This window comes from Rhipicephalus microplus, chromosome X (assembly GCF_043290135.1).
Source record: "Rhipicephalus microplus isolate Deutch F79 chromosome X, USDA_Rmic, whole genome shotgun sequence".
NCBI classification, from domain to species: Eukaryota; Metazoa; Arthropoda; class Arachnida; order Ixodida; family Ixodidae; genus Rhipicephalus; species Rhipicephalus microplus.
Window position 1 is genome coordinate 389,938,884 of NC_134710.1, and position 25,567 is coordinate 389,964,450.

At 46.4% G+C, this 25,567-nt stretch overlaps 1 protein-coding gene and 1 long non-coding RNA gene across 2 annotated transcripts in view; one reads left to right on the forward strand and one right to left on the reverse strand.

The window, feature by feature from the left end:
- The window catches only part of LOC119160993 (reelin domain-containing protein 1), a 92,819-nt gene extending 78,664 nt beyond the window's left edge, over window positions 1-14,155 (reverse strand). The window contains exon 1 of the mRNA XM_037413292.2: window positions 13,723-14,155. Within this exon, the coding sequence (XP_037269189.1) occupies window positions 13,723-13,945 (223 nt within the window). The 5' untranslated portion in view covers window positions 13,946-14,155. The remainder of the gene's footprint in view (window positions 1-13,722) is intronic.
- On the forward strand, window positions 769-24,222 carry LOC119160994 (uncharacterized). The gene is made up of 3 exons (XR_012887543.1): window positions 769-1,056; window positions 6,218-6,468; window positions 23,136-24,222. It is a non-coding gene; the product is annotated as an uncharacterized LOC119160994 (long non-coding RNA).
- Window positions 24,223-25,567: the final 1,345 nt, after the last annotated feature.

Sequence of the window (25,567 nt, forward strand, 5' to 3'; positions counted from 1 at the left end):
CACAGCCTGCAGCGTTTACAGCTGTTGCCTTGCTTCGCACCGCGTGACCAATGCAATTGATTCCTACATGCGTTCAAGGAAGTGGAGAGTACGTACATACAATTGTTTTTTTGTGAAGTTCTCATCCAGTAAGCCTCACTGAAAGCTAATAATATATCGTGTTTTACGGCACAAACCGCGACATGACTACGAGGGACGCAGTACATTCTGTTGCTCCGAAAATTCTGACTACGCATTTGGTTTTCCCTGACGTGCGCTCACATTGCACAGTACACGCGGGCCTCCAACCATTCCGCGTCCATCGCTACAGCCGCGATCGAGTCTTCAACCTTCGGGTCTGCAGCCGAATATCGTAACACTAATTCGCCTAGGCGGACACATGCACACGACAACTAGGCGTCTTGAAACGTCATGGAACACCTGACCTCCGTCACGCAAAACGCACGCCGTCACCCAAGAAGATGTACTATATCAGCGTCAAATGAAATCCGAACAGTGGTAAGCCTTCGTGATGGTGTATAGTGTGTGCCATCCACTTATCACTATGGGCAGGCATGCACGCGCAAAGCGGCCGAACAGAATGCGCGCAACTGTCAATTGTGATAACTGGACGGCGCGCACTGCATACCATCGTGAAGGCTTGCTGCTGTTTGAGTTTCATTTGACGCTGATATATAGTACCTGTGCGCTAGTAAAGGCGCGAACACATGCGCGAACATTGACCATCGTCACTACGCAATGTTTCATAAAGCGATGTCAGCCGCAATCTTCATGCAGAGGGTGCTCGCGTGGTCTTTTTCGCGTGGTTGCCACGTTTAAAAGCAGGTGCGTTGCCCCCTGCAGCAGAACGCGGAACTGTTTTCGCGTTGATTTTCCGTCGGTGCGACACTCTCCGCAGCCCGTCGTGCTCACTCCTCGTTGTATGCAGCGTTTCCGCGTGCGTCAACGACTGCCTCGCGTGCATGTTTAAGGCAGCCTAGGTTTAACTGAGACGATTTCAACGTTCTCTTCTATAGTATGTGCCTGTTTCGTCGACACAAGGAACCCGGCCTAAAGGTGAATACATATCGTTTGTCATTATGTTGAAATTTTAAATCATGACTGCGTGTACACCTTCGAGGCTTGAAGTATTAGTATGGGGTGTTGCCATTTCCTGTTCAGCATAAAGCTGGTGTCTCAATGGGGCCGTAAGGCATGAAGAGGCATGCACCTGCTTGAAAAGAACTGCCTGTGAAGGTTCGACGTGAAAGAGGAGACAAGCAGACATGCCGTTCTTAATGTTAGCAACGCGAGCCCCAGCCTTGCACGTTTCACCATGCAAGCGGTGCTTCTTGCTACGCATACGCGGGACCTTGAATATATGCTATTGGCTAAATAGGCGGATGTATAAATGAAAGCAGTAGCAGAAAATAGACAAAACGTTGCACGGTACAGACTGTCACCTATCGTTTCACTGCCATTGCAGTGAATCAATAATAATACAAGTTGCCCACCCTTGTTTTCGAACTGCCGCCCAATGAGCCACTATAAAAATAGAGGCACAAGCTGTATAATCAACGAAGCGGCCACATTTCAGTTGTTTTGTCGTGAAAAGCACCGTTGTTATCTACCTGCACTCCAAGGTGTGATAGCATGCTTCACAAAGTACAAGTTGGTATGTATAAGTGTTGGTAGGATGTTTCAATGAACTTAATTAGCTATATCACTTCTGTTCGCATTTTTGTGTGTGTGCTAGACTACGTCCTTCTCTTCACCAAACAAGTTCAAAAAGTATTGAAAATCTCTAGGCAATCGATATCGATCTAAAGCAAAAAGAGATATTCAGCTTGTTGGTAATTCATAATCAGGAAACAGAGCAGCAGCCGACAAGTGAAAGTATTAGGGACAATGGCACTTTCACTTTATTGTTACTTTTTTTTCTTCGTAGTCCATATTGCCGCTGTTTCTTGAAAAAAAAAATCTGGAGCTCTGCACTCGGGCAGGCCCCAGGTAATTGAACGTGCATTCTCTTTACCTCATTTATGTCGCTCCATACACATAGTTGAAGAGATTATTCACTTTACACTAACTCGAAACCCCGAATTCGATTAACAGCGTGCAGTTGCTGCAGATGAACACGCGATTTCCCCGAACAGTACAAATAAATCGATCATTATAGATAAAATGGCGGGTTTGCGATGCTGATCGGGAACGCCGATTCCGAGGACGCACCGTCAGGCATGCTCTTCGATTGCTTTCGACCGCTTGCTTGCTACATGCTCTTCAACCGCTTTCGCACTATCAATGGTTGTCTCGTAAAGCCAAAGCCCAATCGCGAAATGCACAGCGGTTTTCTCTTTGCTGTAGTTTCAGTTTACAAACACGCTTTCTTTAATATGAGTCCGGTTATCGCATTTCTTTCTGTGAATCAATAGCTTTTAGTACTGTGCACGAAAAAAATTTCCAAAGTAACGAGACCGTGGGGTATTGGCTAACTGCCATAATTCACTCTTGACACCTTTGCTTCTCGCACTGCTTGGATGGGAAACGGTAGAACTTGACGGGCAGTTTTCAGGTCTTCGTCATGTTTAAACTTTTGTAGCAGCTCCCAATGGAGCAGTAGTGCGCGCCTGATTTCCAGAAAGACGAAGAGAGCGCTGCTCATAGCGTGCGAAATGCTAGATAAGCGCCTCAAGATCCACGTTTTCTGCGCGCGCAATGAGCAAACCCAGCAAGCACGGCCCGTCCAAGCGACCGGAGCTTTGCCCTCTTTCCGCTAGGGCAGTGTACGGCGCTGCGCAAACTTGAGCCGCGCGCGTGTGCTCATTCCCGCGCGCGCGCACACACACAGACATGGGCGCGCAAAATCGCATGCAAACACAGGCACGCGCAAAGACGCACTGTATGCATGCCATGCAAGCAGCGCACAAACGCAAGCATTTTCTTGTTTCTTTAATCTGCTGCAGATCTCCCGCTTCCGCGAGCTTACTGTAGAAGGCAGGTCTTGAAAGAGATTTTACCTTTCCTGTCTACACTGAGTGGCCCTGCTTCGCGCTCTCGGCAATCGAGCCCTCGGCGACACGCCTGTGGCCTTCTCGGGTTGCACCGCTGCCTTTACAAGAATGTGTATATGGATCGGTAGCGTATCGGATCGCTATCTGCCGAGCACTGTAATCGATACCCTAAAGGCATTGCGGGAGAGATAACGCGCGAGTGCACAGCAGTGCATTCCACCTTCTCTTTCTGCTACTTTGCGAATCGCGTTTGTTTTTTTCCCTTCCACAAGCATCGCCCACGGACACGACGGTGCTGCTGTCTATTCGTGGAGCACCTAGGAAGGCATGATATACTGTTCCCCGCGGGAACATTCGTGTCCACGCGTTTTGCATTGTTCCACCCATTTTATCGATGTCCCGCGAGACCGAATTTTTGTTGCAAAAAAAAAAAACGATCGCTAGTTCTTCGATATAGTGCTTTTTCGCGAGCCCACTCACCATCCCTACCTTTTTCTTTATTTCCATTATTCTCTGCGCACGGTTTTGGGATACGCGTTAGTAGGCAGCAGATTTATGCAAGCCTTTTGTTGAAGCATGCATATGAATATGGAGGCAAAGAGGGAGGGTGGGGGATCTGCACGTCCATCTGAAGGACGACAACACGGGTATAATGCCGACGGCAATTTCTTTCTTTCGTCAAAACTCTGTCTTTCTTTCTTCTTTTTTCCGGCGACAAACGCCAATATTGGCTCAGTTAATGAAACGACACAGAGAGAGCGTACAGCGTGCCCTCGTGGACAGGGAGGAAAGTGGGTGGTGGAAACCATCGAGTTTCCTAAAATTAACTAGAGGGCACTCTGGCGCTGCAATCGTTCAGCGACCATGGAAATGATGGGTAGTACACAGATTTGCCTAGTCTTCGTACTTGTGGGCGGCGAATTGTACTTTCAGCTTTGTTTATTACTGTTTACGGTTTTGTTTTGAAAGAACAAATCCTTTTAAACTAAGGGAATTGATTCGAAATGGTAAGCTTAAAAGAATAAGGTTGTGAAGCGCAAACTGTGAACATTTGCTAATTTATGTTTTCGTGAAAAAACAGCTCCAAGCCACACGAACACACACGGAGCGAGAAGTAGGCCAGAAGTACGAAAATTAGACAAATGTGTGTACTACCCATCATTCCCATGCTCGCTGAAGCGCCGTGTGTTGCAACTCCCATAGACACTAGCGCCAGAGTTCCCTCTAGTAAGTATTGTGGGAAACTCTATGGTGGAAACAACAACGAGACCCAATCGATTGTGCTACTTTGTGGGGCGGAGCGCGCTGCCAGCGTTCGGAATGCTGGAGGCAAATGAGACAAGAACGCCAATTCGATTACGATCTGCGTGGTCGACACGCGCTCATGCTGCCCTCGTTATGGAGACGCGCGCGCGTCGGGCACCGAATGCCGCGGCGACCCCCTAATGGGCGCCGGCGTGTTGAGCGAAATTAACGCGTTGTCGCGCGACAATCAATCCATCGAGGCTGAGTCCTGGCGGCCGTAGGGGTCGACGGGCTGCGAGCCATCATGCGTACCTGAGCTCGAACAGCAGCACGAGGTCGCGCCAAAGGCGGGCAGAAACGTTCCGTCTGGGGGAAACGAGTTCAGGCATTTATCACTTCGCGTTGCCGTCTATCTTATTACGAAATGAATTACATAACTAGTTGGAATGGTAAAACCGCGGGAGAAAGAGAGCAAGCGTCCCGCTTGCTATCTTACACTCGGATTAAGAGAAAGCAAGTTGTAAATGGGAAAGACAGTATAAAGGAAAGGAGCGGGCATTACAGGGCAGGTGTAGAAATCACTCTCCTCCATTCTACTGGGCTGGTGCAATTTAAGGAGTACACTGAGTGGCTTTGTGGCCCAGAGAGATCAGTGACAAATCAGCTACTGGAAGAACGCAACCTCGTATGACCTGCATGGCTGCAAGTTATTCAACCGAGAGCTACATCGAACACCGTCGATGTTTAAAAAACGCAGTAGCGTAAGCGAAGAATTGCTGGCGTTGTGACATAAGAAATGACCCCCCCCCCCCCCCTTTTTTTTTGGCAGCGTACCCTGATATTCATCGGGTTCGCTGCCGATGTCAGATTTTTTTGACGCTCTCGCATTTATTTTACCAATCTCTGTTGTCACTATTCCTGGGTACATATAAACTGTCAATCACGTTTAGAGTGTACCCACCCGCAGTTATGTGCCCCTGTTTGGCGGAAAGTGTTTGACGATATATGCGACGGGATTGGGGCATTGTTCCTGTCACGACCAGGGCGTCATATTTTTCAAACCGTCTTAACCTTTCATACCCATTTTGGTTCACCCCAAGTCAAGGACGTCATCACGAGAGCACACAGACGTAGCCGGCTAGTTACATAGGTAGACAGAAACGCAGATAGATGCTAAAAGTGCCTGAAGTATGCAAAAAAGTGCTTCTTACTTAATATGTCCAGGACCCAAACTCACCAAAGTATTCTCGTACGCTTTTAGCATAAGAAGCTTTTCTGAACACGCATTCTGGGAGGCATAAGCAAAATCCGACATATTTGCAAAACTACGTATCATACATCCTTTGAGGCACGAAGTCTGTGAGGCACGTGCTCATAAGCTACACAGGCCAGTAAAGTGTAATATGCGTATTAGCTAAAATGATGTCAAATGATTTTGCCTCCGGAAAGTAGTGAACACCAGGTCGGTCCAGAACTCAAAAATGTGGTTCCAACACGTGTTCGTGCTGCTTTTCTTAGCGCCTCGAACATGGAGTTTTTTTTTTGTCCATGTAATCTTCTTTTTTATTCTTTTCGTTCTTTCTCTCTCTCTTTGTTTTGAACGAGATGCTATGGTGAGGCACTCACACAACACCTGGAATGATTTTCTGTGGAGCGGCCGTGCTGTGGATACACGCGCCCTATTGTCCCGAAACTGACCTGACAGTATGTTCCCAGCCCTCTCTCCACCGGAAAGAAGGCCGGGTCCAAAAACCTCGTCTGACCTGTCCGTCTTCTCAAGGAGCTGCGCCGTGTCGGTGGTGTCGCCCAAGAAGCAGACATTTTCCTTCCTTCAAGAATACCTCACTCATTTTTCCCATTTCGCCAAGTCATCGGGCAGGTGCCGAAGTTGCTCATTTTTTTATTTCTCGAGTGCTTTTTAAAACATTCATTTACGTTTGTGGACTTAATAAATCGAACGCGATACTACGTAATTGTAGGCTTGTGATACCGATTTCATCGAGTGTGGGGAAGTGGAGTGCTACGGAAGTTTCCTCGTGTGAGCTCCACAAGGTTGTGCCCTCCCTGCGACCTGGGCCGCTGTTGCGGCGAGTGCCAGTCTGACCATTTCGCTTGCGGACATGAGTAGCCGCAAGGTGAATCACAAATACCAAAGAAATGCTCCCGACAAGAACACCGGCATGTGACGAGAGTCGTGCTTCGAAGTAGACACGCCAGTCGCACGCTACAGGTAACACGTGTTGACTGCTCATACGTCTCACACAAATTTTGTTACCTCATCCAATCTTTTACGAACATGAATTATTGATCGCCCTTTCTTGTTTATTCTGCTGTTATGGTGTGCATACACTTTCATTCGCACTCATATTTTCATTTCATGTTCATTTGCATGTTCAGCAGGTATATTGTGTGACTATTAATGGGCGAGAATATTTTTAGGCAACTAGTGTCAGGTATTTTGAATAAAGAAAGATCTTTAGCGCAACCTTCCGTTCATGTTTTCTCGGCTAACGCATTTTCCAAATTGCACTGGATTCTGCTAGAAAGTCGTTCGCACATATACACATACGCATGTTGTCGAAATGCATGGGTTGGTAGACAGTGTTCTTAACCATCGTAAGGATTTCGTGTTTACGATGCTTGACTGTCCATCGAAAACACGGCGGTTCGACTTTGGACGTGGTGGTCGCATTTCAGTGGAGAATAAATGCTAGAGCCTCGCCAATCGGGCGGCGTTATACAGAGCCCACCATACGGCGTCCTGAATTGTTGTGGGACGCTAAACCACATGGATGTACCAACAAACCGTTTACAGAGCGTGGACAAGCATGCTTAAATATAACGGTTGTAACCAACTGCTAACAGACTGTACTAAAATACAGTTTACTAGACAGTCTTTTTATTGCGAGAATGTTACTACGACGTCTATTGAACATTGTTGATAGGACGTTACTACGTGGTCATAGCCAGTCAGATGACTACGTGGTCATCAGTCTGGCTATGACCGTCTTTCTTTTGAGAGATTGTTACTAGGGCGTCTACTGAACATTGCTGATAGGGCGTTACTACGTGGTCACCAGACATGCTATCAACAAGAGTCTGTTCAAGGTTGGTGTCCAATTGCAGCCAGAGCGTTGATAAATAGTTGCTAAAGGAGCGTAAAGACAGTTGGTAGACACTTTTTTTGATAGTTGGTAGGTTCTAGTGACAATCACCTTTAGACAGTCAACTTATCGTTATTGACCATTTTTGCAAGGGAGGACCACTCGGAAAAGAGAATACAAGAAGGGCGTTTATTTACAGCGCCACATCTGGGTTGCTCGTCATGTCAGCTACAGGCATGAAGCCTGTGGTACAGAATACGTTTTTATTTAGTTCGCGAACTAACGGGGAAGCCCACTGCTCAACGCCGAGCACTGTACTTCACACAACGACCTATTGTGCTAACAGCCTGCTCAACGCACTGTATGCAGAAGACCCAGTGCTGTCTAAATGAACGCCTCGGGTCTTGTATCCAAATAGGCCTAAGACAGACTTTCAGGGAAAATAGAAAAGCTTGGGGAATTGAAAAATTCTTGAACGTAGGGTCTCTCAGGAGCCGACGTTTCGACAAGCGGTCTTGTATTTTTCATGGCATCAAATGAAAGCAATTGCTCTTTTGATGAAGACTATAGTATGTTCTGTCGAAACATCGAATCCGACGACACTTTATTCAAGAATTTTTCACCTCTTCGAGTTAAAAGTTCCTGCTTCGAGTCTGGCACATATGTTAGATTCCTCGTTTTAGTTATCACATTAGTAGCCCCGTACTCGGCCACATAATCGTATTCGGAAATATTATTGCAACATTACTGTACAAAGCACATAGTCCACTACACGATCGGCTGCACAGTCCAACGCACTGTCAAAATTATCATTTCGCTATGCTTTAGTGTTCGCCGTCGCTGGCAGAGCTGAGCTGGCTACAGAGCATAGCTTTCCGTTTCTCATCGAGCCTTCCTCCTTGTTTCTCGCGGATCCATCTTCCTTCCAGTCGAGACGACGGCGAAATGCGTTTTCCATGCGGCACACTTTTTTTTCCGCGCCGACGACGCTACGAGGCGTCCCATCTCGCGCGTCGAGCGAAACTGAGGCGCACGCAAATGAGCCGCGTCCATATGTGCCCGCGGCCTCACTCACGACTTTCCGTCACGGCCAGAGACAAGACAACCGCACGCGTCGAGGCGCGGGGCATGCGATGAGCGTTGTTGCACGGAATGGGAGCAGTGCGAGGCCGAGAGGCTCGCCGCAAGTCGCCTGGTTCCAGACGCATGCGCAGGGATCGCTTCGTTCCAGACGCATAGAGCACGCACGGCCACCGTAGAGCACGTACCACACATACAAAACGCGACGGACAGAGGCGCTTACACGAGGAACACCACGACGTCATGCGCGGCAGGTGCAGTGCACGGCAGCGACGACTGCTATGACGAGGAGAAGGGCGTCGAAACGGAACAGCGTCGCGACGAGGCAGCGACAAACGCATGCAAATCGAGAGACCGACGTTTCCACCTTTATATATATATTTACGCCGTCGTCACGGCCCTTGCATGCTGCGTGCTCAAACGGGCGCGTGTGCGTTTTAAATACTGATATACTTGTTTGTCCGCTTCGACTTGTTTGTTTTCCCGCCCAAGCACCTGTTTGGGAAGGCATTGCGGGCTCGCTGCGACCGAGCACTTCTTCCCCATACGTGCTCCGGCGGCCGCAGCACGTCGTGAACGCACTTTGCGCACCCGAAAAGGTACGTCTAAACAGATCTCTTACAAGGGCGTACCACCCTCGTGTTTCTATGCGGAAAAAACAAACAAACATTGTAGTACAAGCAAGCGAGGAAGACAAGCGAGCGTGCGAAGGAACGAAAAAATTGGCACATCTCACGCACCCGTCGAATCGAGGATATGCGAAGCACGAATGAGTGAGGTTGATATGTCAGTTTAAAATAAGCACAACGTTACGAGGCGGTCGTAAATTTTGCCGTACATGACTTCCATGCCATGATTATCATATTTTACCGGGAATTTGTGTTCGTCATTGATTCGCGTCACGTAATACTCAATTTGGCATATGTGAAGCTAGCGAAACGGCCGTGAGCACGTATGAGCGTAGCATGTAGTCATGTTTTACATAGCACACATGTCATGATTATCATGTTTGCACGTGTCACCGTGTCACTTACTTTCATCATCAATTCACGTCTCGTATACCAAATTTGTTATATTTGAAGCTAGTGAAATGACGGCGAACGCACCATGAGCGTGGCGTGTAGTCATGACTTACATGACATGCATGCCATGAATTCCACGTTAGGGTCTGTCACTTATGTTCACCATGCAGTCATGTCATACCATACTAGTTTCGAAATATGTTATGGGAACGAAACCACCGCAAGAGGGCACCTCCTGCATGCGTGAGCCCGCCTGTCTGCGCCGAACCAGCGTGTGTCGTATAAAAGCTACCGAGCGCCACACTCTGAAGTCTCGACAAGTCTCGCTGCTCGCGTGGTATGGATGCAAATGGTCATGTGTTGGGCCGACTTGCTGGATTCGAAACGGGTCGGCTTAGCAAGGCTAGCGGCGTGGTGAAGTTATGCTCTCTCCTTTCTTTGTCTTCTTGGGTGGATAGAGGCTCTGAACTGACGAGTTTTCGTCGATCACCCCTGCCGATGCGTGCGTAGATCATTGCAACGCGACCGTGCTTGCGTGCGTTCCAACTTACACTTCAAGAAGCGGTTTATTGAAATGCGCAATCCGTCGCTACTTGTGGCAAAGTGCATACAGGGGTCATCTGGGTTATCGGTCGCCTCGAGCAAGTTAGCTGCTATCCGTGCACGAATCACAATATCCAGCATCGCCTTAGCTGCGTCTGTTGACGCAAGTCATCGGCATGTACGGGTGACATAATTCACGTGATAATGCGAATACGTGTCGAACTTCAGCGCAGATACGAGGAAACTTAAAAAAAATTGGAAGCTTTACAATGTTAGGTATTCCGCTTCATCCGACATCGCTGTTCAGTCGTGTGACATGTTGTGGAAGCGACTCGTCATGCAAGGGATCGGTGATTGCGACCACTCAGCCCATTTGTGGAACAATGCCGGGCAAATTATTCCAGTTCCACTTGATCACAGCCGGAAGGAAACTCAGCACTATCAATCTTAGAGTACGGAAAATGCCTCAAGGGATGTTGCATACTTACAACTGGTTGTTAAGAATAATAATAATAATAGTGTAAGGACTTTTCCGAGCAGAAACAACGGTAAGATTGTGCGGCATGCCGCGATGGGTGACGATGGATTAATTTTGAGCTCTTGAATCTCCTTCATTTGCACCAAATTATAAATACGTTAGTGTTCTCGCATTTTACTTTCGTATGAACCCGGTTGCCCTGAGTGGGAAGCGAGCGTGCGTTGTGTCGAATATAGCAATAGTAGCGCTGCACCGTATACCTGCTAATTTCATCGCTGGTTACGAGTGAGCAGTGTCAATTATGTATAGCTCTCGGGTAATCAAACTCGTCCTCGGAACGAGAAATTCAAGAATATCGAAGCTGCCGACGCGCGGCCACAAGTCCACGTCACTTACACAGTCACCCGATGAATGGGTCCACTCGGAGCTCATTCTCGTCTCTTCGTACCGCCAGAGGTCTTTCTGGCACAGCGCTGCAGTGTAGTCTTCCGGTGAGGCAGACATCGTGCACGACACTTCTTGGAGTTACATTTGCGTCTCGCTCGCACTCGATCACGCTTGCAAGCTACGCCAATGCTCTCAAACACGACTGCGCTTCTGCACTCGCCGGCCACCTCTGGCAAAAAAATGGTTGGCTACCCAGACTGCATAACGTCCTAGCCGTTCATACAAGCTCCCTATACTAAATATTCACTGTAAATAAGTGAGCTACGTAACAGTTTCAGGAAGCAATACTTATTGCCAGAATAAATTGGCATCACATATTTTTCAGAGGAGAGCGTCTTGCCCCCGCTGATTGTAGTAAGAAATATGTTCGTTCATGCGATACTTTTCATGCTACTTTAGCCGCATCCAGTGACGTTTTCGCATGGTCATTTATATGCTGGGTTACACGTATATATATTTCATTCGACTGACCTTTCATACATGGTAGGAGAGAAAGGTCATTACGCATAAGCGACAGCAGATAATCTTCTCACGACTTGCTGTATTTCGCCCACGCACGGAAAGCAATAAAATACTTAATGAATGCGTAACCTCTTACGCACTAACCACCAGGCTCACAAAGATAAAAAAATGTTTCCGGGTTACACGTAACACAAGGGAGAAGAAAAAAAAACGCGTTATTATGTTTTGAACGCCATTCGTCAGCGGAAAACTTCCGGAGACACGCTCACCCCATTGTTCACAGCGAAACGGTGCGTGCAGTTGCAACCATGTTTTAGAGCATTACAAAAGCCCTATGGGCACGCGCGCGTTGCCATCATTGGTCATGGGAGAAATAATACAGAATGGTAGCCTTCCGCACTTTTTTCTTTCTTTTCATAGGCAGTCGTCATCACTTGCACTTTAAGGGCTCGATAGAAGGAACTGTAATCACAGCACGTTCAGAATAGTATCGCGACAAATCCTGTTCACATGGGCCAATAATGGCGAGGCATACCTTGAAAACACATTTTCGTCGCCGCACAAGGCTATCTTTCGCAATGTATGATTACCACTTTCCATAAAACTTTTTTTTTTCAAATGTATAATGATTTACTGTGATGCTAGTACCTTATAGAGAGCTGAATAATAAATCAGGGACGGCAAAATTAATTACCGGGAATCTTTTTTCGTTTCGGCTTTGAACGACTCTGTGACTATGCGAATTTGCTGTGCTGTTTTAACGGCATCTCATGGTACGGGCGTCACGGCTCCCGACAGTAACGCACGTACGCCACGCCTGACCATCTTGCTGTGTTTGCAAGACTTCATGAGTAGGTTTTAAAATTTGTAAATGTAAAATGTATTAGAATACGTCACACGAACGTTTGAAGTCTCAAGCAGGAAGGCCATGTAAATGATGATCTATATGTTAGGTTTACCGTCCCAAAACCACCATATAATTATGAAAAACGCCGTATTGGAGGGCTCCGGATATTTCGACCACGTGGGTTTCTTTAACGTGCACCCACATCTGAGAACACGGGCCTACAGCATTTTCATCGCGGGATCAAATTCCAGCTGTGGCGGCTCCATTTTTGATGGAAGCGAGAACACTGTAGGCCGTGCGCTTAGATTTGGGTGCACGTTAAAGAATCTCTTGTGGTTAAAATTTCCGGAACTCATAGTTGCATATAAATGATAGTATTCAGGCCGAATAAGCGCGGACCTGCTAACGCGGACACACAAGAGGAAAATGAGACGGACTTTGTGGTGGCCCGTTCTTTTCTTCTGTGTCCGTGTTTGCAGGAAGTCCCCTTTCGGGATGGTCCCTGTAGGCGTGATAAAGCCTTTTATGCAGAGCGAAACAATTTCGGCAACACTCTAACTGGAAGAAGAGTTGCATGTCTCACAAAAATAATGTGCCAAGCGGCACATGATATAGCACGAAAATATCGCGTAGTATCGTGATTTGACAAAAAAAGCGCAACATTCTACGCAGGTAAAAAAAAAATGCTCTAGAGTTGGCAATTTCTTCCAAGACGTATTGACGTAAAGCTAAGAGCGGTGGCGTTGATGAAGTGAGGACACAAAAACGACGGGACAGGGCCATTGAGAGTAACTTGTTCTGCTTGTGTATTTTTTTGCGCCACATCTAGTGAATGGAGAACGATGAACATGACGAGGAAGGCTGAGCTAGTCTCTTAGCATCCACATTTTTATCTATCATTTGATGAAGGAGCACAGAAAGGAAGCAGAAAACAAGTGCATCTGAATGAAACGAGAGCACAGGAAACATCATTCCGAAGACATCAGTACTAAACCCAGCGTTGGTGACAAGTAATATAAAATATGAATACAGCTCATGCGAGCCTTGAAGGTGGTATTGGTCCGATATTGGCCAATTGTTTGGCCAGTATTGGTCCAATGGTGGTCCTACGCAAAACGGAGACAAAGGCAACCTTCGTGGTCAGACTCCCAGTAAGTGTTGCCCAATTTTCACGGGTCACGTTTGTCACTTTCCAAAATGCAAATACATTTAGTCCTGCACTCTCGACATTCCATATGTGAATATTTATCTCATAACAAAGCGGCTCCTATGTTGTGGTTCTATTGAGTTCACTTCACTATAAAACCTGATTAAAAAACAGAATGCGTCCTAAAACAAAGAAATTATTCAGACAACTACCGTGGTCTGTAGAGCACTGCTACGCTGCACCCCACATAGGGAACGTGCGGTCCGCTCAACAAGAAAATTGCCAAGGGATAAAATCAACGAGCCTTTCAGGGCGTCGTGCGTGGCCAGTAATCATCGACACGACGGCTCTCACCTTGGATGCCGTCGACGTTCTGGTAGGAAAAGCGGTTGGATGACGCCACGAACGTATAGGGAGATTCGTGCGCTGGCTTGGGCGCCGTGTAGACGTGCCGGGGCAGCATCGAATCGCAAGACTCGGCCGGTCCACCCTGTGGGAACGCCTGGGTTATCACCGTCGCCAGGAGTAGGGCCAGAGGCGCGCAGGCCAGCGCCGAGCAGACACCGTGGTTCTTCATCGTTGTATGTATGGTATAACAACCGCGTAAAACGATTGACGGCGGCAATGACGGTCGATGCTGGAAAATCCGGGTACGGCAGTCAGTCGGTCTTCCGCGGCTTTTGGCGGTCGTGGCCCTCGCTCACAGGCCCTTCAGGAGAAAGCGCCTAATCCTGCTTCTGCTCGCGACGATGGTTCGTTCCTGGACTGCGCGGGCTGCTGGCTGTACCACGCCGCTGGCCGCGCTGACGGAAGAAAGGGCAAGGAGAATCTGCACGCACGCACAGGCGTCTCTTTCGGTCACACTCTCGGTTTTTTTTTCCATTCCTCTCCGAAAGTGAGCCTGCCCGTTGGGTGTCCGGTCCTCTCCCGCTCCGCCTTCTTCCGTCACTTCTGGAGCAACGCTGGTTTCCCTTTTCAAACGCGGCGGCGAAACCGCCTAAGCAGTACCTGTGCCCTCGCATTCTCTCTCCCTGCACGCACGAACGCACACCCTCCTTGCGCCGCTAGGCCCGCTTTCCCAGCCGCAGTTAAAGGCTCGCTACGTCGCCGCTAGCCGTAGTACTCGCACGCTGGTAATCTCTCGTCGCTGGCAGTGGCACACGCCCTTGTCGAGAAAGTCCCGTCACCCGGCCGGCCGTCGGCGATTGCCCTGAGGCTGGCCTCCACGAGACTTTCTAGAAACTAGTTTCTGCTTCGCCTATTCCTTCCTGTTCCCACCGGCAATCGTACTCAACTACATCTGCCGCTTCTAAAGACGCTATGTTCAAACCAGTATCAAATGTCCCGGGCAAGGTCATAGCAGGGCCTTGCGAATCACGGCAGAGGACATTGAAGTAAAAAAATGAAGCGAAGAGACAAAAATATAATCAAAAGATAGGCTTGGGTGGCAAGGACAGGGGTGCCACCGGATGATCGAGTGCGGGAGTGGCTTCGTGTTAGCGCACCCAGTCGAAAAATCTATCAGGCTGTGTCTGGTATTTTTTTTTTCTCGCCCACACCAGAGCGGGAATTCAGACCCGGTTTCCGGCGTATACAGCCGGTCTGGTGTATACGGCCGTTTTCTGGTGTGATATGGACTGGTGTGTTTTGGCAAGTCTCTCACTGGTGTGTTTGGGGAGAACCCCGACTCGTGTGGTTTGATAAGAACCGGGCTGGTGTGTTTTTGCATGACGGGTCCTTGTGCATTCCTTCTCTTCACGTAAATAAATACATTGTGGATGAAAACATGCGCTTTTACGTGTCCATGGGCAAAAACAGCAGGCTTGCACAGTAGTGAAGGACTGAAAATGACTTTCCTGTTTATTTTGTCTTCTTTTCCCGTATCAGCTTGATCTTTGAGTTGACCTGCATTGCTTCCTTTTCCACAAGGATTCAGGTAGCACTGCAAAGCACGGAAAAGACGAACCATTCATTACAACATTGCCCAATTTGATAAATGAAGTTAAAGATGTTTGTTGCAGATTTGCGCTCTTACTTTTAGAAAAAAAATTAACTGTGAGCAAATATTTGAACTTTAAAATATTTTACGAATAGCACTTGACTGTCGAATATTTGCCACTGAAAGTTTTACTCTTAGAACTTCCCGAAGACAACAATCAATGCCGAATTGACTGCGGCCCCTTCATACTTTTTTAATAGCTTAATCTTTTACGCCCGCACTTAGCGGTAAAGCTGACTTTTAGGCTATAATAGCTATTGCATTGATTCGAGAAAATGCTGATTCTAACATGGAGGTTCAATTTGCCGTTACAGTCACTCCTTCATTTTTTTTAAATATGCTTCACCGCTTCGTGGGCTACGCTACGAGCCTAATCAGATTGAATCACGAAAGCACTGGTTCTAACCTGCATGGCAGGGGTGGAAGCTTTATTTATTGTGTCAGACCAAAAGGTCCGAAAAAAATTGTACGAACCTTCTCACTATCTGAAAATTAAGGTGCTTTTAAACACAGACATCTGCCGGGCAGATCAGCAACTCCAAATTCGAAAGGAGCACGCCCTTGTCCACCAAACCAGAAGGACTTCCACAGAAGTTCATGTGGAGGGGGGGAGGAACCTTTTACGTGTAAACTGCTGTCGACACCACATTGGTTGCACCAAATATGATAAATAAATACAATTTGGCCTGCAATGCCTCATCATTTATAAAACAAGGGAGCACCTTCTTTCCAGATCTTCACCAACCCAGCCAAAAAAAAAACAATGCCATATTCCTTTTTCAAAATAATGTGCTTAGGAATCTTTTGCAACTTTTACTCTGTAACTTCACTTCGAAGTATTAAAAAATATTCAAGAAATGTTGAAAAATATTTGATTAACACTCACTTTTCAATGTTAGAATTCGTTTTGCACACAAAATTTTCCCATTTGCACAGCTCTAAAAAAAGACAAATTCATTCCTGTTCATTAAGAAATGCCTAGCGCTGAACTACGGCAGTTCATTATAAGCACACTAAAGAAGCATTAGCAGTAAATATACATTTGCATAGAATCTTATGTAGTTCTCATACAGCCTGACCAACTGAGAAACTCATTTTTAAAAATAGGACTATCTTTCGAACAAACCGTGACTAAGGGAAGGCTCACACACCATGAAACAGCAGTGGCTGGAATGTCAGTACAATCATGAATCACAGTTGAGGTTTTCCTTCCGCTGACCTCTACAGACAATAAAAAACAAGCAACAGGTAAATGCCGTGTAAGTTTCAACAATACCAAATTATTTCTGTGTGCAATAATGACAAAAGCAAACTAGCAATGCCTTTCAGCATTTCCTTCATCAGGCATGTACAGCTGTCAGCAGCTTTAACTTGAACGCTCCAATGCGTGGCCTCGGCTCACTTGAACTGAGATCAGCGCCACCAAGCATTCAACATGATATGCTTGCTGATGTAGCGCACGTCAGTTTCCCTAATAAATTTCTGTTTCCCGTCTGCCCGACCAGTGGGTAGACTGAAATGCACTTACTTCAAACTCACTTCGCATCCCATTTTAGCCAAGTTTTGCTCGTGGCTACGTTATCGCGCGCGCCCATGGCGTTCCTTGTTGTATGCTTATTTCGACAATGAACCATTGCGCGTGGCTGCTTACCCACCTTATGACTTCGCATTCGCAGCAAGGAATCACATGTATAAATAGTCGAGCAAACGCATGTTCATGGCGTTTGTCAAAGGTGCACAAATTAAATCTCAAATGTGCCGTTGTTCGTGTTCTGATTAAATAACTTTCAGACAGCGTCGATTGAACTGTTGTCGCAATTTAGAGTGTGCCTTTCTGTTCGGTTCATGCTGCATGAAAGATGTTGGAGTGCAATGTTTCTGCGTGTTTTCAGCAACAAAGGCGCGTGAACACAACAAAAGAAAGTGATTTTTGTGCGTACTTATCACACAACTGCTTAAACTGCCATCATATCTTGAATTCAAATCGTAGTAGGCGCGCTAAAGCCCAGGTATTTTTACCCACTCAGATGTTGTGCCCCAAGACCACATCTTCCGTGCAGCGCAAACTGAGCAAAAAGGAACGCTCTAAATTGGGAGAACAGTTCGATTCATGCTATCTGAAAATTACTGAATCAGAACATGAACGACGCTACTGCATGGCAGATTTATTGTGCAGCTTTACAAATGCATTGAGCGCGCGTTTGTTCTGCTTTTTATACGTGTGATTACTTTTGAGCAGCAGCTGCCAATTCAAACACGAAAAGTGTGTAAGCTGTCGCACGCAATGGTTCTTTATCAAGCAAAGAATAAGAAAACAAATGTCATGGGTGCACGCGAAAACGTAGCCACGAGCGAAACGTGGCGAAGATGGGATGCGAGGTGAATGCATTCAGCTCGCCGGTCAGGCAGTCTAGAAACAGAAATTTACTAGTGAAACCGACGCGCACTGCATCTACCCCTAACTGCAGCAAGCACATCATTTTGAACGCTTGGTGGCGCTGATCTCAGTACAAATCTTCAACCTCACTATTTAAGGGAAAAAAATAAATCTAGTTTTTCGTTCGTTAAGTATTACGGCTTGGTGGCACTAGCCACCGCCCGATCTAAAGGGTACAGCCATATCCATCTATACATCCGCAAGCCGAGGACAACCGTAAGAGCGTTCAAGTTAAATGTGCTGATTGCTGTGCAGCATCAGTTTTGCTCCAACACATGGGACCTGCTTCGACTGATGCTAACACTGCCAATTCTTGGACTCAGTTTATTTACTGGAACAAATAATAAATGAAGGGTGGGTCGATTTCTCCAGTAAATTTCCAGTTCAATTCTGCCTAACTGGCGGGTCTAAAACACTCTTGACAGGTACTTTTTCGCCATATTTTGCTCGTGGATAATTTTACGCCAGCCTATGAAATTTGTTGCCAACGCTTATCTCAGCAATGGACCATTGTGTGTGCCAACACGCGCACCTTTCTAGTTGGAAATTGCAGCTGCTGCTAAAAAAAGTGAAGTATTGGAAAAACTGACGAAACGCTCATTCATAGCGCTTGTAAATATTACACAATAAATAAATCTGAAGTGTGTTGAGCGAGCAGTTGATCCTCTGTACAAATATACTACTTCGTTCAAGCAGCAACTGCAATTTCGAAAACGAGTGATGTGTTAGCTGTCACACACAATGGTTCATTGCAGAGACAAGCATATGGCGATGAATTTTAAGGGGGGTGCGTGCAACATAGCCATGAGCGAAACATGGCGAAAATGGACTTGTCCAGTGAGTGCAATGAACCCACCAGTCAGGCAGACATGAAACAAAAATTTACTATTCAGATCAACCCCCTCTTAATTTATACTATAAGGTGCAGCAAACATGCAGAGCCCAACACTTGGCAGCACTGCATGGTATCAGTCAAAGCGAGTTAAGGAGATGCGTCGGAGCATTCAAGTTAAGTTTGCCGATGGCTGGAAATTCTGTGGCTGGAAGTTTAACTTGCAGCTGTGCTCATAAACAGGGCACTGTAGTCGCCAAACTGGAAGCAGCTTATAAAAAGCATGCATGACAAAGCATACATTCCACTGAAACGAGCAAGCATCCTCACTAACCTCTCTATGCTGCCTAGTGGAGGCAATTGCTGCTGTGCAGGCTTCTGGCTGCCTTCTGCCGCAAACCAATTCCAACAGTATCCGTATAGCTCCTATGAGTGCCGTACCGGCCTCTGTCTACCTCACTGTGATGGTAGACCACTTGACCAAATGGAAGTCCTCGGAACTCTCATCAGCCGACTCTAGGCGGCCCATGAGGGCATCACACCATTAGCTAAGTGAGCTTGCGCACACAAAAACCAAAAATTATTTCTAAATAAAGCAGCAAAGCAGCACCGATTACTTCCACCCGATGATTGAAACGATGTGCTGAGTTTCATAAGCTCTGAATTACACTTTGAACTGAAACACATGCAGTAGAACTGCCCTGATTCATCCTTGAGAGGACAGTAAGAAATGAACTGAACAACTGTAAAACAGGCCAAACAAAAAAATTGCTGTGCTGAACCACAGAAAATTTAGTTTCAGTTCATGCACTTGAAAACAAAAGGTGCAATGTTTCCTGGAGAATTTAATTATTCGATTGATTGATTGATTGATTGATTGATTGATATGTGGGGTTTAACGTCCCAAAACCACCATATGAATATGAGAGACGCCGTAGTGGAGGGCTCCGGAAATTTCGGCCACCTGGGGTTATTTAACGTGCACCGAAATCTAAGCACACGGGCCTACAGCATTCCCGCCTCCATCGGAAATGCAGCCGGCGCAGCCAAGATTTGATCCCGCAACCTGCGGGTCGGCAGCCGAGTACCTTAGCCACTAGACCACCGTGGCGGGGCAAGTTTTATCAACATCCCTTTTTAAGCATGTGTTAACTCATACTTGTTGTCTTGCGTGCCTTCGTAATATGAGATCGTCCTCTAACATCATGTGGCTTATGACCTGTTACATTATTTAAAAAAGAAAAAAAGAAAAAGAAAAAAAAACTCAATTGTATTATTTCTGTATGTATGTTGCCATCCCTTGCAAATAGCGAAATGTCACGTTTCTTTTTCTTTATTTCAGTGCAGAGCTCCCGCTTTCTAGTGTTTAATTTTATAACGATAGTCACAACCGTGTTGGACAGTGCTTGGGTGGTAGGGCCATTGTCAGGCAGTTATTTCTGCTTTTAACCGTGCCATCCCTCGACATGTATTATGTTGAAAATAAACAATTCAATACGTGGGTGTTGGTTGGAGTACAAAGTGATGCACCTGTTTTTCCGAGAAACATGTTTGTGAGTAAGTGCCACTTTATATTTTTTTCTTTTTTTGCTGACATTTTTTTTTTCAATTGCGGTATTCTGTCTTGATATACAAGCAGGAAAACCACTCTCACCTGTTGTTACTTCTGCTTACCACCAGAGCTTGAAAAAGCGAAACCCACAGATCGGCGCTAGTGCTATACATGGCCGACGGCGATTATGCCAACAAACAGTCTTAACATGATGTGAAAGATTTAAAAAAGGTCATTAGGTAATATTCATTTAAAAGATCTCGCCAATGCCAATGACAGCGTGGAGGCCCGCTGATAAGTCGTGGATCGGCGTGCATACTGTTTTGCAAATTGACATATATTATGACGATGCCAACGAATGGGAAATAATGGGATAGAGAGGAGGCTCGCCAACCTGGAATGGTAGCAGTTTGAAGAGAGAAGAGAGTCCTATTCTAGTGTAGCATTGTTGGAGGGGGTCAGGAGTGAAAGAAAAGAGCGGAAAGGAGATTACTTATCGGTGCACAAGTTATAGCGTCCTTTATTGAAGAATGAAGTTAACGCAAATCTAGCAGAAAAAAAGACAATAATTTATTAAGCGCGTTTAGCTACATCCACCACTATTCCTATAAATCTTATGAGTTCATTTGCTCCTTCTCTTGACTATATTAAAGCAGATTGTCCAGAACTATAAATACGTTCACTCATGAGCTCAAAGTTACTACTAGTAAAGATCTCACCAAGATGATACTCGAAGGCAAGAACTTCAACAGCGCTTTAACTACTGATGTGAGGAGCCTGTAGACCCTGATTGACACACGGTTGAATGAGCGGCGCGGAAATTTAACAATCGCAGACTTTCGGAGCTGGTCTACTTTATCACTAACAGCTATATCAGTGTATAGCTTCGTTCTCGAAACCAACGTAGCTCTTATCAAAGTTACTAGAAGTAACGTTGGCTCTTATAGCAACAGTGTTTCCTACATTATCTGTCTATATACATTGCCTAGGGCATGACCAGGGTTTGGGGACATGTGCACGGGGCACTATATCTCATTAGCCACTGCTGTGGCCCGCCATAACTGAATGTAAAATAGGCATAAAAATTATATCTGACGAAGCAAGCTAGTTATAAAAATACGACTTTCGGTTTTATACAGCTGACACTTGCTTGAACAGTCTGGCAAAGTAACAATGCAGCCCTACAAATAGCTTCAAACCGCGTTTAATATTTAGCGATAGCATCCCATGTGTGTCTAAAAGCGGTGTTCAATTGTCCTGGGAAGACACACGCTTTGTATTGTGATACTACAATTTTACCAAATTGTACCAGTGGGTTTACATATAACCTGGAGTCGTTTTCAATAACTAGCTTTTCTCGAGAGATATGATTTTTCTCACCTATTTCTCATTTATTTATGGCAGGGTGCCGTTTCTGCTTTCGAAAGATGCAGCCATGTCTAGATGTCCAAAATTACTGGGAACGCTTTGGGTTGGATGCTTTTCAGGCCGTGTGTATTGCACTGTGCACACGGCCTGTGTGAGCTTCTGTTATTATGAACACATGCTTTTTCTCAATGAGCTCAGACTATTGATATTGAAATGCATTTAGGTGTGGACGTACTAGTTGAAGTGTGATTATTTATTCCGAAATGATTCTTATAACTGAGTAATGGGCTTATTTGGGTGAGTGGTACTTGACTGCATAAGAGAAAAATACAAATGGTTAAACAGAGACAACAAAAACAAATGTTATTTTATAACAGCACAAAGCTTGTTTTAGTCGACTCATCGTTGGGCCATTTTTTTCGCAATCTTAATTTTTCTGTTAATATAACAGCCGCTAAAGCTACGATGCCACTGTGTGTAACAGAGATGAAAGTCTGCTAGAGCGCTGCGGTCATGTCGCCCCGGCTTCACTAGATCGCACAGTCCATTGAATGAGTTATCGCAGGCGTTGTTAAATGTATCTTTATAGTTATGTTAACCATCAGTTTTGCACTAAATATTTCCCTTTGATGACAATGAATCCTGATCGCAGTGTTGGCATTTCGATGGAGGCGAAACGCTTAGGGCCTGGGTGCTTCGATTTATGTGCAAGTTAAAAAACTTCGAAGTGCAAACATTTATTGTGGTTCAGGACGTAAAACACCAATAATTATTATATTTATTAGCGTTCAAACGTATATTCGAGCTCGATCGAAACTAGTGGGTAACCCTGCAGCAACAGATGCCGTGCACTGAATTTACCGCCCAGCGGGAAATACTCGCAGAAAGGGTTGCCGAAGCACGTGTGGTAATAGTTGTCACCTCCACCTTTTGCTGCTTATAAAAGGGAAGAACGCGCGTGGCGGAGTGCTGTCACTTCCTGTTCTAGGCCACACAAAGTTTTCCTACCTGATTAAAATAAGTCGCCACATAGCATTCGGCGAGGCACCCCATTGAGGACCTGAATGTATACATAGCACTTAGCGAAGAAAGCTGCATTGTTGGAGGCTAGAGATAAGGGGAGCCCATTCGAGGACTGTAACCACGAGCAACTCAATTGACGCGGCATCGTAGACACTGATAACCAATTCGCTACAGCTGCGCATTGAGTCCTCAGGCAAGCTCTCTTGCGCGCCGGCTGCAGTGCTCGTGCAGCAACTTGTTTCGCGCTAACTGTAATACTGGCTGTCGCCTGTTTAAAACAACTCGCGTTGTTACGTTATCACCTTGCTTCATTTCCAGCGCAGTGGTGTATCTTTGAATTTATCGTACATGTTTTATGTATTCACTTGATACAGGCCGCATGAATTTTAACTCCGGGAGGTTAAATTATGATCAGTCGTTTGGTCAGCGAGAACCGGTTTGGTAGCTCCTGCAGGGCGGCTTAATCGCTCACTCTTTCTGAGTAATCGTTCGCGCTTTTTGAGCAGTGGCCGTAGAAAGTGGGTGCCTTCTAAGAATCTCTTTCTTTCCGCTACAGACTGGTGCTGTCCAGGTATTCCAGCCGAGCAGCATTCCCTGTGCGCACCTAGGTCAATTCTACGCGAGCCACCCCTGGCACTTCCACTTTTGCCTGACTGCGTCTGCGCTACGTGGCTTCTGGAGAATCGACATCGACTTGGTATCGTCGTTCTGTACGACCTTTAGCGTCGTGTCATTCGCACATGGAACTCTCGGGCACTTGTCCCTCCTGCGCTGGCCTCATCGCAGGTTATATACACCAGAACACAGCGAGCTCAGTGCTTGATGCTATACTGAAAAGCGCGTGGCGCCATCTGTTTCAAGTGCGGCGAAGTAACCCCCTCAACTGCTACGCGAGCAGACGCTCTGCAAATCATATGCGAAACTTTACAAATCGAGTCCGGCTGTAAGCATGTCTTGCGCTGTTCCTTTGCTGAAATTTTGTGCTTATTTCGTGTGAAACGTCGAGGAGACCTTCCTCGACAGTCCGGAATGTCTGCAGCACGTGCAGTGCAGACTGTGGAAGCAACTTCATCAGGTACGTATTCGCCGACTGAAAGAAACGCGAACAGCGGAAAGCGTTAACTGCGGCGTGCTTTGGCTGTGACAAGGCAGAATTTTCGCTGTAAGCCGGCGCCAACGTAGCGCTAGAGTCTGGCTCCAACTTACGCTCATGCACCGCATGTATATCAATTTCCAGTCCTTCCGGGCACTCGGAACACACACGTGGTGCAAAGGTGCCTGCCAGGACAAGATTTTAAAATGCTACAGTGACGTAGGCCGAAAGCACATGTTGATTCGCCTAGGGACAGTGAAGGCATGTCGCAGTTCGACCGAGTCGAAAACCATAATTTTCGCGCCGTTCACGTCTCTTTCCATCACGATGATAGGCTGTTACAGTTGTACTAAACATGCGTGGTACGTGCATCCACGCATGAGTCGTATTACGTATATCCTATTATTGGCATGCGGCCTGCTAAAGAGTACGGCGATAGTTTTGTGCCGCATACTACAAGCATACTGCACGCAAATCGCTTGCAAATAGCTGCTGTAAAGTGGAACAGCGCTTGATTGAACGCAATAAATATACTTACTTGTACACTTCACTGGGCTCCTAGATTTTCCTGTTGATTGCGATTATATCTTATAAGGCGGCGAAATTCAGCGTTTTTCGTTGTGGACAGAAATCTGTGCAATCGCAAAACACCGCACCGGTATGATTCCCGCTATGCGCTGTGCACTTCACAGACAATGATGAGCAATAATTTCCTCTTGCGCTGGCTTTCATCGCACCAGATGACAGCGCAGTGGTACCCAGATGGTATTTTATAAGCGGGCGCAGCGGGAACAGGCGCGTTTTCGCTTTTTAAATTCGCAGAACCACTGCTTGCCATTCTAGCGAGACGCGGCTTGGCAGTTCCAAGCAAATCGTGGCGTGTCTGGGAGCGAGGGTATATGACCGAAAGTGCCTGGGTGCGAGATAGGCGTGCTCTTGTCTATAGAGAAGCCACAAACGCATCCAGACCACTTTTTCAGCAGCGGCAGTAGGAAGTGGACGCCTTCTAATATTCGTTTTCTTTCCGTACAAGTTGGTTTTCGTACTATTATTTTTGTTTATGTTGCGTACTCCCTACCGCTGCTAGCCCGCCGCGGTGGTCTAGTGGCTAAGGTACTCGGCTACTGACCCGCAGGTCGCGGGTTCGAATCCCGGCTGCGGCGGCTGCATTTCCGATGTAGGCGGAAATGTTGTAGGCCCGTGTGCTCAGATTTGGGTCCACGTTAAAGAACCCCAGGTGGTCGAAATTTCCGGAGCCCTCCACTACGGCGTCTCTCATAATCATATGGTGGTTTTGGGACGTTAAACCCCACATATCAATCAATCGTTATGGCTGCTGCTCATAAATGTTGCTTTTTGGTTTTTCTTGCACAACATTCTCACTAACACCGAGCTTGCTAAGAAAGTCGAGCACGAGTCACTGCTTCACGCTAAACTTGATCTTCTTGAAGATCTTGCGTCTAAGATATGGAAAAAGTTGGAAGATCAGGGACTTGGCAATCTTTCTGCCCTTGCTGAGAGCGTACGTTACATCAGTGAGCTATATGATTCAGTGCGCGACTCAGTAGATGGCCTAGTGCAGTCAAACAAAGCACTGAGGGCGGAAATAGACGAGCTATCTAGGAAGATTGCAGATATGGAGCAATACAGTAGCTTCAACAACCTTGAATTCAAGGGAGTGCCATGTACACTAGGCGAGGACTGCGCAGTTCTTTTGAAAATCGTTAGACAAGTGATTGAATGTCCTATTTCATCGACAGATATTGATATAGCACATCGGGTGGACAGCAAAGCAGCTGACAAGTGCATTATTGTGCGGTTCATTTCACGTGAAAAAAAAAATGAATTTCTTCGGAAAGTGCATAAGGCACGACTGCGTACTTCCCAGATAGGTC